The sequence below is a fragment of the Ahaetulla prasina genome, chromosome 1, assembly GCF_028640845.1.
Source record: "Ahaetulla prasina isolate Xishuangbanna chromosome 1, ASM2864084v1, whole genome shotgun sequence".
Taxonomy (NCBI): domain Eukaryota; kingdom Metazoa; phylum Chordata; class Lepidosauria; order Squamata; family Colubridae; genus Ahaetulla; species Ahaetulla prasina.
This window is the reverse complement of record NC_080539.1, coordinates 146,661,539-146,675,533: the sequence shown is the minus strand read 5'-3', so window position 1 is coordinate 146,675,533 and position 13,995 is coordinate 146,661,539. Positions and strand designations below refer to the sequence as shown.

Sequence of the window (13,995 nt, the reverse complement as noted above, 5' to 3'; positions counted from 1 at the left end):
AAAGTATCTTGGGACAACCCTGATCTGGATGATTCAGAATCTCTGTAGACAGTTGTTAAAGCAAAGTCGTTAAGTCGAGTGTCCATGGAGATTCTGAATCATCCAGGTCATAGTTGCCCCAAAGATGCTTTTCAAAAGACGACTGGACTTTTTTTTTTTTTAACTTTATTCCTTGAAAACATTTCAGTTCTGAAGAACTTTCTTGAATGAGATGCAAAACGTTTTCAAGGAAAAAAGTGAGATAGTCCAGTTGCCTTTTGAAAATCATCTTTGGGTCATTAAGTCAAAGACTACCTGTACTTATGATGTGTTGGAGGTCTTTAGTTAGTTTGCGTACTATGGTGATGCTGTGTGGTTATAGTAAATAGCGTGTTGATTATTTCAGATATGTTTTTTTTTTAACGTAAGGTCAGGTTATCCTTTCTGTAGCTTGTTTGGATTGCATTATAGTGAGTTGAGTTGCCAGGCACTTTTTGATCAACTTGTGTTGGGTACCTATTTTGTTGGAGAATGTTGTATAGACAGTCTGTTCGTTTTAGATAATAAGTAGTTCTGAACGTTTTGGAGGTCAGGGCAAGGTGACGGCTCCAACCCTTATAGAGATGTAATTAGGACTCACGACAACCAAGCAGGCAAGTTAGCCCTGCAGAAGGAACCCCTGATCCATGGTTCCCAGCATAGCTCACTTGTCCTGTCCACTGTCCCCTTGTTCTACCTCAGTATGGACAAAGGGCAGCTTCTCATATGATGAGAAGCCCATTTTCTCTGCCCAGCACCAACTTCTTCTCACCTCACTGTGTCACATTAGAGAGAAGCCACTAAGAGAGGCCTATCTCCCATCTGATGCAAATCTAAGTGTGATGCTTTCCCTCTCTCCCTCCGCTGAGAAACACTCCTGAATATAATTCCCATGTTCCTCATGACATCAACTTGCCAGTGATACTGTTTAGCCAGTCTGGTGAAGTGATTAAGGCACCGGACTAGAAAGTGGGAGACAGTAAGTTCAAATCCCGGCTTAGCCTTGAAAGTTTGAGCTCCTGCCAGTCATTCTCTTTCAGGACACCCCACCTCACAGGGTTGTTGCTGTGGGGAAGAAGAAGAAGATGATGGGATAGGATATATTAGCCACCTCGAGTTATTTGTCAAATAAAGAGGATAAATTAGAAATGCGGAAAAAACAACTGCTACCAACCTGCCTTCCATGAAGGACCTGTATACTGCATAAGTCAAAAAGAGGGCTGTGCAAATATTTACAGACTCCTCGCATCCTGAACATAAGCTGTTTAAATTCTTACCCTCAAAACGACGCTACAGAGCCCTGCACACCAGAACTAGACACAAGAACAGTTTCTTCCCGAACACCATCACTCTGCTAAACAAATAATTCCTCAAGACTGTCAAACTATTTACTAAGTCTGCAGTAATTTTAATCTTCTCATTTTTTTTTATTGAAAAAGTTTTAAAAAAAACCAAAGACATTTCCTTTTTCCCCCTCCTCCCAAAAACCCTTCCCCTCCTTCCCCCGGCTTCCCGGTCAATCACAAGGTATTGTTATACATAAACCAAACATAGAATAAAATTTTCCTTCCAATCCAATTAACCTCATCCAAAGCTTTTCATCTCCCAACCCCTCCCATTAAATAAAATAACTTTCTAATTATTCAAAGGCAATCTGATATTTCTTAATCTGATATCTGTTTTGTATATAATCAATCCATTTTTCCATTCAATTAAATATCTTTCCTCGTATTGTCTTTTAAGAAGGCTGAGATTTTAGCCATCTCAGCCAAATTCCATACTGGGGTCCTGACTTTTACTTTGAGACTGTTGCTCTTCTTTACGCTTAAGAGCTCCTCTTGTCACCCTTTGCTCTTGTGGTTCCTCTAATACTGGCAGCAATAAAGGCTCTTGGGTCACCACGCCTTCTTGTATCTCTTGAAGTGTTTCTATCACTTCTGTTTCAACTTTCAAAACTGTAGAAAGAAAATCCTTTGCCTTTAAAACAGTGTCAATTCTGTATCTCCTTCCTTGATAAAATACTGTCAGTCCAACTGGCACCTCCCATCTGAATTGAATCTGATGTTTTTTAAGTTCTTGTGTAAAAAAAACAAATTCCTTCCTATCTCTTAACATCTTGGAAGGAATCTCTTTCAACACCTTCAGCTCCTGTTCTCCAATTTTTAAAGTTGTCTGATATGAAACTTGCAAAATCTGATTTCTCATAGTCCTTTTCACAAAATAAACCACAATGTCCCGAGGAAGCTTTCTCTGTCTTGCGATCCAGGAATTAACTCTATATATTTTATCAATTTGGTAAGCTACCTCTTGGGGTTCCACTTCAATAAATTCAGCCAATGCTTCTGATATAATTTTTCTTAAGTCTTCTCCTCGCTGTTCTTGCATACCACGAATTCTAAGAGCTCCTTCCATAAGTTTATATTGTAATATCACAACCTGATCTTCATTTTGATCCACTTTTTTCTGAACACCTTGCATTTTATCTTCTAAATGCTTATTTGACTGAGAGATCTGTTGCATTTCCTCTTCCAATCCCTCAATTTTTTTACTCAGTCCTTGAACTGCCATGAGAATATCTTCTCTTATTTTTGCATTAAAATTCTCCATCATCTCTTTTTGCCTATCTTCAGAAAGTTTTAATTGTTCTTTCAATATATCCTCAAGACTTGGTTCAGATCCCCTTCTTCCAGAAGGCTTTAAAGGTTTAGCTGCCATTCTGTCTTCAAAAAGATCAGGAATTTAAACTTAACAACTTCCCTTTACTCCATTCAGTATAAGAGAACTCCGTTTGTAACAATCCACAAATAACGCTACTTTGTTGTACTAAAAAATTTTACTTTCACTTTCAGACGCCATTTTAAAAGTCAATTAATCAGAGACAAAGAAAGGTTTCAGGTTTCAAAAAGGGAGTCGGTACTTGCCGTGTTGATTCTACATCAAAGATCGAACGCTTGTGAAATTCCCGTCTGCTTAGAAAATCAATCAATTTAATAAGTCCTTTTGAGCAGAAGCAACTCTCCTACTCCTTTTTCCTGAAAAAAAACAGGAGCGCGTTTGAAGTTGGAGGTAGTGGAATTCGGTGGGATCATAAATCCAGGAAAATTCGCTCTTAAGAGCAAACCCCGTCTATATCTACCACTTTTCCACAGCTCTGCATAACCCTCTTTTGCCCAAAGGGTATGCTAAGGTCAGTGAACAGTGATTTATACTGTTTCACTGACTTTTACAATCTTCTAACGCAGAGTGCCCTGTTAGAGCACCCAGCAGGAGCGGTGACGTCACTGGAGCCCTAATCTTCTCATTGTTCCTATCACCCATCTCCTCCTACCTATGACTGTATGACTATAACTTTGTTGCTTGTATCCTTACGATTGATATTGATATTGATTGTTTCCTGGTTGCTTATTTGTACCCTATGACTATCATTAAGTGTTGTAAGTGTTGTACCTTGATGAAGGTATCTTTTCCTTTATGTACACTGAGAGCATATGCACTAAGACAAATTCCTTGTGTGTCCAATCACACTTGGCCAATAAAAAATTCTATTCTATTCTATTCTATTGACAGGATACAAATAAAAAAAGAAATCTGTCTCCAGTCAAGCAAATCTCTGACTCCCAGGTTTCTATGTAATATAAATAGTCCTTTACTTACAACTGTAATAGCTCTTTTAGGCAAAAGAAAGTCAATGTCTTCTCATTCCCATCTGGGGGACAGACAAAATGACTATTAATCAGATTGACAGCTTGATTTATTGAAGTGATATAAGTAAGGGGCTAGAAGCCACCCTTGCTTAACTGCTCTTTGTGTGATAACAGCTCCAGAAAGATACCTCGGGGAGAAACATCGAACTCTCAATAAGACATTAGAATAAAAAATATGAATAAAAAGAAGCCACATTTTAACTATTGAGGATCCCTGAATTTTCCCCCATAGCCTCTCCTTTGGAATCAAATATTGATATTGATATTGACTGATATTGTTTCCTGATTGCTTATTTGTAGCCTATGACTATCATTAAGTGTTGTATCATTAAGTGTTAAATTTGTACCCTATGACTATCATTAAGTGTTGTACCTTAGGATTCTTGATGAACGTATCTTTTCTTTTATGTACACTGAGAGCATATGCACCAAGACAAATTCCTTGTGTGTCCAGTCACACTTGGCCAATAAAAAATTCTATTCTATTCTATTCTATTCTATTCTATTCTATTCTATTCTATTCTATTCTATCAAGAGCCGATTTTAAATTCAAAATACAGTAGCTACCAAAAGAGTTCCTTTAGATATAGTAAGGTATATTTTTCAGCTAAATACCGCAGGATGAAACCCATGACCTAAGGATAAGTGGTTCCTTCTACATCCTGCTTGCTCCTCAGCAAGGACAATTTCACTTTGGATCCAACCCAATATTTTTAAATAAATGTAATTTGCATATAGTTTGCTTATTAAGCAAGCTAATAGGTCTGTAATTAGCAAGGTCAAATCTATTTCCATTATCCTTGCAGAATAGGTTGACTGTGGCCGCATTCGACTCAAGAGAGAAAACACGTTGTGTTGTGAATGACATAATCTCCAAGAGGTTTTCCAGGTTTCAGTTGTATAATAAGATCCTTCGTTACGGCTACTTGGGAGATACTTAAAATGGGGAGGGGGTTATTTAGTAGTTCTAAGTGGAAAGTAATTTGGAATTAATTCTCCAAATATCTGCAGATATTTGACAGACAGGACATGTGCCTCTATTCATAGGAGAGCAGTAGACTAGGTACCAGAACACCAAGCTTCTAGGCCTTTTGACTAAAAACAGGTGTGCTATCTGTTCTTATAATATACTACTTGTCGCTAAGAGGATTTGTATCAGGGCTATGATTTTTATCCACTTTTGATTGACCATATAGATACTATGTTTTTCTATCTTTCTATTTTATACTTTTTCATTAGCTTTTTTTGGGGGGGGGTCACCACTGCTTGCTATAATGTCTTGTATAACAGAAGTCCAAACTATGGGGTTACTGACCATGATCCATTAAAGAGATGATGTGGCAACCATATTCTTGGTGAATAATATCAACTTGTGGTATCTGTGAACTATGAGACACATCCTCCTTTATGAGACACAAATTGGCCATCAATAGACAAATAGATATAAACAATATGTACATACTGTGTAAAAGAGGGAATCCACAAGCCGAAAAGAGAACAAAACGACCAAAACACCTCACTACCAGCAATCAAAACTTAGATGAGCAAAGATAAATATCAAGATTAATATCAGACTAGCAATCATGAAGTAAACAATACCGCAATCAAGGAGTTGCAAAAGAAGCTATGAGTAAACAGCCCAACTGAGGAATCTCCAAGACCACTTTCACCAACACTCACAGGGCAAGCCACTAGACTACACTGTAAGCCGCCCTGAGTCTTCGGAGAAGGGCGGGATATAAATGTAAATAAATAAATAAAAAAAAGAATATAAACCGAGAGCAAACCCCACTCCCTACTAGCATGTTACCTAGTTTGGTAATGAAATGCCTGCAAGAAAATAACCGAGCTCAGAGTGCACCAAGAACCCCTCACACATCTTCCAATTTGCCATTTGTTGCCAGCAACTAGTTTTCTTGTCTTCATATGTTGATGCTATAGATTGGTCCTTATTAGAGCTGCAGTTAGAGTCTCCTGAACTGTGAGATGGGAAGCAAATAAATTTGATAAATAAATAAATAAATAAAATAACCAAAATGTTACTTTTAAGGAGTGACACACCAGAAATGCCTAGTTTGATAAAAGAAAAGGCTTGGGCTATAAACTCTGCACATTTACATCAGAAATTACTGTGAATATAAAAATGAGAATCAAGTAATCCCTTACTGATCCAAGGAATTTTGCCTAGATTATCATCTGACAATGCTTGGAAAGATTTATGCAAAAGAAACTGAGAGTTAAAAGCAGCAGTTCATTGATCTAAACCATAAAATTATCGCTTTAGAAGATTATGAATAATCAGCAGCCATATTGATAGTTATGTCATGTTAACATAATCACCCAACAGAAGACAAATTCTTGATGGAAAGGCATTTAAAATGTCATATTCTACTGTGCAAAGTAATAATTACAGTCTGTTGCTCCTTCTTGCAACAGTAATTAACTGCTAAAATGAATTGTTTAATCAGTCTGCAGAAGTTGTTTATTCCAATATTGCACTGCCAAAGAGTCTCTCATGAATATGTATAGACAATATTTGCTTTGCTTGCCAGTCTATCTCCAGTCCTCAGTCCTCCAAATCACAGACATTTTTAATACAAGACAAGCAACATTTTGTTAAGGCAGCGTGTGCAAAGTATGCTTTAAGCTGCTAGCATTCCAGAACTGGCAAAGAAATACATCTGTTCTTGTAAATCAACACAAGTGCAGCAAAGGAATTTAGAAAGAACTCACATTACATTTAAAATACCACATTAAAAACAAACAAGGGTTTATTGCAACCCTGGATCATTGATTCTAGCAATATATTTGCCACTCTAGAGAAATATTATCAATATAAAGAATGTAAAAAGAACATATAACTCTTTCTCTATAATTCTGAATTATTGTCTAGTAATATATTATGATTCTTCTATCTATTCATGGGGGGCACATTTCACATTTAATAGCAAATATGCTCCTTTTCTATGATGAATATGCATGATTACTGGCTCCCAACAGTGTTCTCAAACCCATTCCTGAAGTAATGATTATGTAATTGTATGGGCTATATGCTATTCATTTCTTTATCTCCAATCCACTTAAATTCTGCTAGGTCCTTTTCAATAAACTGTTTGCTATAGGCCTTGCAGCTTTAGGAATCAAGGAAAGACTTCATTTTATATAACGTAAAGAAGATCCTACTACTTTGATACTGTCAAAAAAAATTCGTAGATATGTCCATAAAGTCATCAGGATTAAGCAAAACTCAAGCTTTTATGGTTAAAAAGAATTAAAGAACTTGATCAAGACGATTGGCTTGGGGATAAAATAATAACCAATGAATAAAACATACAGCAGCCTCTTTAAATCAATGGACTTAATTTTACTTAATTTTGATCAGTCTTTCCCAATGAAATTAATTCTATCTGGAGTTAGAAATCCTCAGATTCCAAAGACAGCGTAGCTGAATGTATTTTGAAGTTGAAGAAAGCTGTATTAAACTGATAAATCAAGCAGGGCAATGAAACACTTCATCTTCTAAGGCAAAAACATATCTTGGAACACACAGAGAAACGCCTATCTGCAACTCCTTAATATATATAAATAAATATATGCATGCATGCATGCAAGCAAAATAGTCCAACTATGAATGTATTTTTTAAAAAAAGCATTTTTATTACTTAGGAGGGCCATATAGCATAAAATAACATTCCTATTGTTTATTCTTTGGATCCATGTCAAGAATTTTGCTATTTTCTGTTTTGGAAATGCTTCCTGGAGTATATAGGTAGTCTTCATTTAGCAACCACAACTAGGATTACAAATTGGTCATTAAGCAAAGAGGTTGCTATGTAAAACCATGACTATGCTTATATTGATACTTCAGCTTTCCTTTGCTTTACAGACTTGTGAAGGTTATAAATGTTGTCATAAAATTACTTTTTCATAACTGTGAATGGTACCTGGTACGATAACTGCAAACAGTCAATAAACAAGGACTACTTACATAGGATATGGACACCATTCATATAAATTTGAGTCAACTTAATTAGAATGCTTGATTGCATCATAGCAATAGTACTTAGACCTATATACTGCTTCAGTGCTTTAAAGCCCTCTCTAAGTGGTTTACAGAGTCAGCCTATTTCCCCCAACAATCTGGATCCTCATTTTACCAACTTTGGAAGGATGGAAAGCTGAGTCAACCTTGAGCCAGTGAAAATTGAACTGCCAAACTGCTGGCAACTGGAAGTCAGCAAAATTAGCCTGCAATACTGCAATCTAACCACTGCACCACCATGGCTCTCAGGTTGTAATATCAAACATTGTGTCCAATTTGAAAACACCAGATGATACTTCAGGGCCAAAGGATGCATTATTTTCATAAGTGTAGGCATTTTTTAAGGAAGTATGTACCGGGAAAAATCATAATTCAATGCATGGCTGTTTTGAATGTGAAATAAGTTTAAGCAATCTGCATCCACTCTTCTTTTCGGCTGAATACTAAAGAGTAATTCCCAAGCGTCCACCTGTCAGTATTTCAAAGATGATAGTTTACCATTCACAGGTGTGTTGCCTTTTTTGTGGCAAATTATCAAAAGTGACTTTTGTTTTGCACCTGCTAACTGAATACTGATATGTTTTTAGTTCCTGAAGTTAATTTTTTGCCTTCCTAATATTTTATGTTAAAAAAATGCTAGTTGTCGATAGCTGTTGTTCCCTTGGTGAAGTACTATTGCTTTTTAGAACTGTTACTTGTAATACTGCAATTTAATACTCAATTTAATACTCAATACAATTTTACCTAAAAGGCAAAAATAATCAACCACAGCCCTCACACTGATGCACTTGAAGCCAAGAGCTTTAGTAAAAATGGTCTTTTGTGTAGCTTTGCAGCAAAGAAGCAATTAAACCCCAAATATATCATTTTGAGTTCATCCAAAATCCTTTTTAGTTTATAAAGATAAAGGGCTTATTCAGACACCCTACTTGCTGAGGCATAGATGGCCCACTAATTATTTGTTAAGGACATGAATGCATGATGTTCTTAGTATGACTCTGGCCCACCAGGATGGTGCCTCTATCTCCTCCACTGTTAAAGTGGCTTTCCTGTTTCTGCCAGCACAGACTGTGCCAAGTGATCAGTCTGCAGTTCAATCTGGAGAAAGTTTAGAGGAAAATGCTGGCCCAGCTGTGAGATGCAAGATAAGGCTACCATAGATATGTCCCACTCCCTCCTTAGCTACTTATTGCCAGGGATATTTAATCCCAGTTCTCTCTTATCAGCAAATACTGGTATGTCTTCCTGTCTCTTCCTCTTAGTTTTAGTGCTTGATATGTGTCCTGAGAGCCAGACTACTGGATGTGTGTGTAAAACAGTGCCAAAGTTGTGGGAGATTGGGCAGATGTACCATGGTTTGGCTGGCAGAACATCTGAGGCTGCCAGCATCCCCAGAGTGAAAACAGATTGGAGTGACCTATACTTTTCATAGATCCAAATACCGTTGCATCAAATTAAACTTGCTGACCTTGATGGACTGGGTTTGGATATCATAGCAAAGGAACTGGTTGGGTATTACAGGTAATTCTTGTTTAATGAACATGTACACCCACACACCAATGCACACATGCAAACATTACCTTGGACCCTAGAATCTTTTTCCAAAGCTGCCACATTTTTTGGCTCTTCCTGAATTGCAACTGCACCTTTCAAAACAGCAGTGCTTTCTATGCTTGAAGAAACTACATCGGGAAGTACAGGAGCAGGGAAGAGTTTTTCCAGGACTTTCTTCTGGAACACTAAAAAGGTAATAATAGAATAAAGAAGTTAAAGTCTTGATAAAGCAAGAAAAGCTTAAGGCACTCCAGCTTCCTATGTCAAAATACTTCTTTAAGCAAGGAGCAGACATTCTTATCAGTGGCGGGTTTCAAAAATTTTTACTACCGGTTCTGTGAGTGTGGCTTAGTGGGCATGGCATGGCTTGGTGGCCGTGAAAGGGGAAGGATACTGTAAAATCTCCATTCCCTCCCCAATCCAGAGGAAGGTTACTGCAAAATCCCCATCAGCTGGGACTTCAGAGGCAGAGAATAGATGGGGGTGGGGCCAGTCAGAATTTTTACTACCGCAGTTCTCCGAACTACTCAAAATTTCTGCTACTGGTTCTCCAGAACTGGTCAGAACCTGATGAAGCCCACCTCTGATTCTTATGCAGGAGAGCTCACAAGTGGAAAATATAACATAGTAGCAAGACATAGGAATTAGGACAGCAGTGGTTTTATTTGTTTGTTTGTTTGTTTGTTTAATTCCACCCTTGTTTTATAAGTAACTCAAGGTGACAAACATACCTAATCCTCCTTCCACCCTCTATTTCCCCCATGACAAAAGCCATGTGAAGTGGGTCGGCTGAGAGAGATTGATTGGTCCAAGGTCACCCAGCAGGCTTTCACGTTTAAAATGGAACTACAACGCACAGTCTCCTGGTTTTCAGTCTGGTGCCTTAAAATCGTGCTAGCTCTCTGGTTCCCAAACTGTGGACTACAGACCTTGGAGGATGAGGGTGACAGTGGACCTATTACAACTATTATAAAGTATGCACTGAAACGATTTCTCAACCAAACAAAAATATGACTACCTTGGGGAAGAGGATGAGGTCATAAAATAAGTCTTTCTAATTTTCAATTGTTTTACGTTTTTTTTAAATTAAGGGTGTGGCTAGGGGAAAAAATGAACAGAAGGAAAAGTCTTGCCACTATCCTTTTGAATAATTTTAGCAGGTTGTCAGAGGGTTTCCTCCCCAAACATCAGATATATCTCTGATCCAAGTTTTTTAAGCTGCACGTGCATGCTGTTGTGATTAATAAAATACATACCCATTTAAACGCATTATTCACGAATATTAGCTTTTTGTCACATTATATTTTGTCAATGTAGAACTACTGTCATGTCAGATCTGCCAAATTTCTTAACATATAAAGGGGTCTTTGTGTACTGGATCCTGGAATACAGGATCTCTGTTGAATAGAACAGGCCCCAAGACACCTTTCCCTAAACTCCTAGATCTATAGATCCCAGTTACAGCACACCTGGAGGGCCACAACTGGGGAAGGTTACTTTACAGACCATAAAAGTATTGGACTAAGAGCAGAAAAGGTCCAGGTTCAAATTCACCTGAGCTATGTTCATTAGAGGACCTGGGGCCAATCAATCTATCTCTGTCTCTTGGACAAGAAAAATTGGAAGAACTACATATGCCACTTGAAGCTCTTGGAAGAAATGCAGTCTAACAAACTTTACTTATAGTTTCATTAAAAGTATTTTAATGTGGGTTGTCAATTTGTGCTCGAGGGTGAGCTCTGTATTTTTTTTTTCTACATATATCAATTAAAGAGCCAGCCAATCTTTCTATGACTTGGTTCTGTGAACTAAAGTATCCAGTGTCACCCCAAAGAAAACCATGATTGATCCGTTCATGAGGAGAAGCAAATCTCCCATTTTCAATTACAATACATTTTGTCTGCTCTGAGACAAAAACCTGATCAACATGTGGCCTTCTGTGGATAGGACTATGGTTGTTATAGCAACCATGAACTTCTGGGCAGCTCCAACCCCAGCCCCAAGGGAAAACAAGTTGAAGTCTCCTAACAACAGCGATCCCGGAAATTCCACCCCTAGCTCTAAATTAAGCAGCCCTTGCAAGGATGTCACTGAAGCAGAGGAAGCCATATACAAACATGAGCTAAGAGCCACAGTTGGTTGGAGATATCAACCCTTCTTTCCCCAAATGTAGCCAGTTGTCAATCTCCCACCAAATTAAGGCTCAATGTAATTCATATGTTGTTAATTATATTCTAAACATGTGGAATTTGACTCAACCTGGAACTTTAAAAAAAGGTGATCTCATATTTTTGGAATGGTACGATTACATTACAGCTTGGATAATGGTCTGTATTCATAATTTAGTCTAGATTTAACTGGTGATTTAAAAAATATACTGCAGTGATTTGCAGTATATATTATTACTCTGATACTGTAAAAAATAATGTTTTTTAAAAAAATGTTAATCTTTAGGCTAATTTTAAAAAAAAATTAATACAATTACTTTCCTTTTTAATTGTCCCGTAGTATTTTTCTTCTCCTTTTCAATAATGAATTAAATGAAATGTATTGTTTTTTCCTTCACCATTATTACTCAAATTGGTTCAAAATTAAAAATAAGTTTAAAAAAACAACAACCATAAACACATTTTAAGTTCTGATCATTTTAAGTGTTTCTTTTTTGATACGAAGATTCATCCCAGAGGAAGCACAAGTTGTTTTAGATCAGGCTGATTCACTACTGATCACTGATTTCAAGGCAGCTATTCATCCAATATCACACAGTTTATTATAGCCCATGTTGAGTAATTCAATGATTGACAAACCTTTGCTCCTATAGCAGCTAAACTGCATGACAGATCATTCCTACAGGGGAGATACCATCAAGTAGATCTCCTTTCCTTTAGACAGGCCCCTCTGGACTACCTAGTAGCTTCAACTCTGTTCAACGTCTATTAATTATTTAATCCACCAATTAAAAACCATGCATATCCATGGCTCTAAATTGGCAAACAAGCATTTCCCACTTATTCTATCTGGAGATAATGTCATTATTCTACTTTTGACATGGCAGGCTCTAAAGAACCATTAGTAGTCTGATTCAACAGTGCCAAGATGAACAACTGATAATTTGTTATTAAAAAACTCAAAATCACCTAAAAGACATCCCCGCAGGTATATTACTGTAGGAAGATTTGACCTCATGACCACATTCAGATAAACACTTTGCTGTTGTACTACTTTACTTTATTTATTGATTAGCCCTTGGGCCATATCAAAGTGCAGAGTTCCAGCACAAATTATTACTAAAATCTGATAAAAACAATTTAAAATGGAATTGGATAAAATACAATTTAAAATGAAATTGGAATAAAATACGATTTAAAATGATAGCTTTGATTAGCCTATAGGCTCGTGGTGGCATGAGTAGCCATATTGGTGGGCAAGCGAACTCAGCTCCGGCATGCATGTGCGTGCCGGCCAGCCGAATTTCGGGCCTTCTGGCCCACCTGCAATAGGGAAACAGGCAGGGTGGGGGTGGGGAAGGCCCGTTTTTTGCTCTCCTCATGATCCAGAGAGGAGCCTGAGGGGGGGATGGCTTCCCCCCTCCCAGAGGCCCTCAGGAGGCCGGAAATGGCCTATTTGCCAACTTCCAGTCCCACAGGAAGTTGGCAAATGGGCAATTTTCGGCCTCCAGAGGGCCTCCAGGGAGATGGGGAAGGCTGTTTTCGCCCCTCCTGCCTCCTAGAAAGGCTCTGAAGCCTGGTGAGAGCAGAAAATGGTCTACCGGGCCCACTGGGCCAAAAGTGGGGGGTGAGCACGGGGTTTTTTGCGTATGCATGCATGAGCACATAGAATTATGGGTGTGGGCACATGCGTGACTCCCCGTGCGCTCCCCCCACCTTTGGCACACAATGGCAAAAAGGTTCGCCATCACTGCTATAGGCCATATCAAAGCACAAGGTGCAAATACATATTGCCAATAAAATCTTATACAGCTTTGTGGTTGTATTTAAACAAACAATTTGTGGTTGGGTCTCATATCATGACCACATAACTAATTAAAGACACTAAAAAGATTAAATTTAGAACACTGATCAAGAACTGTAAATGAACATAAAATGCATCTTGTAGGCCATATCTTATGTAGGCTTAAAGACCAGCATCCAAAAATTGCACTGTGGTATGGTAAAAATTGCACTATGCACTAATATCTTTTGGAGGAAAGAGAAAACAAAACCGGTCTCAGAAAATCTGGCATCAAACATGTAAGGAAGATTTTAAGATTATTACTGTCCCTTGGGGCAATGCTAAAGATGCTGAAAATGGTCAAAACTGCTGGAAAACACTTGATGCTCAATTTGCTCTATTCAAGACCTAATGATGAGGATGACAGTTGCATTTAAAAACTCTTTCAGGCAAAGACAACTTCTATTTATATTCATATATAGTAGTAACTGATGATGTTACCTAGTTTGGTTATGAAATGTCTTCAAGAAAATAAATAATAATCAGAGGCTCCTGATTTCAACCCTGAGCTACGATTATTCTCCTTTATTAGTAGTAATTTCACTTGAGACTGTACAACTTAGCCCTAGGGCACATGCTTACTGGCCAAACAACCAATCGAACAAGACTTTCAAATACCTAGGCATTGTTTTCCATGCCAACTATGTTAGCTTAAAGGTACGGAGA

At 37.8% G+C, this 13,995-nt stretch overlaps 1 protein-coding gene across 3 annotated transcripts in view; it reads right to left on the bottom strand.

The window, feature by feature from the left end:
* ERICH1 (glutamate rich 1) overlaps positions 1-13,995 on the bottom strand; it is a 161,396-nt gene that overhangs the window by 130,046 nt on the left and 17,355 nt on the right. For 2 of the 3 annotated variants that reach the window (XM_058177552.1, XM_058177563.1), the window contains exon 2: positions 9,345-9,503. The exons of the other annotated variant lie outside the window; for it this stretch is intronic. In XM_058177552.1, coding sequence (XP_058033535.1) covers positions 9,345-9,503 — 159 coding nt within the window. The remainder of the gene's footprint in view (positions 1-9,344; positions 9,504-13,995) is intronic. 3 annotated transcript variants of the gene reach the window in all.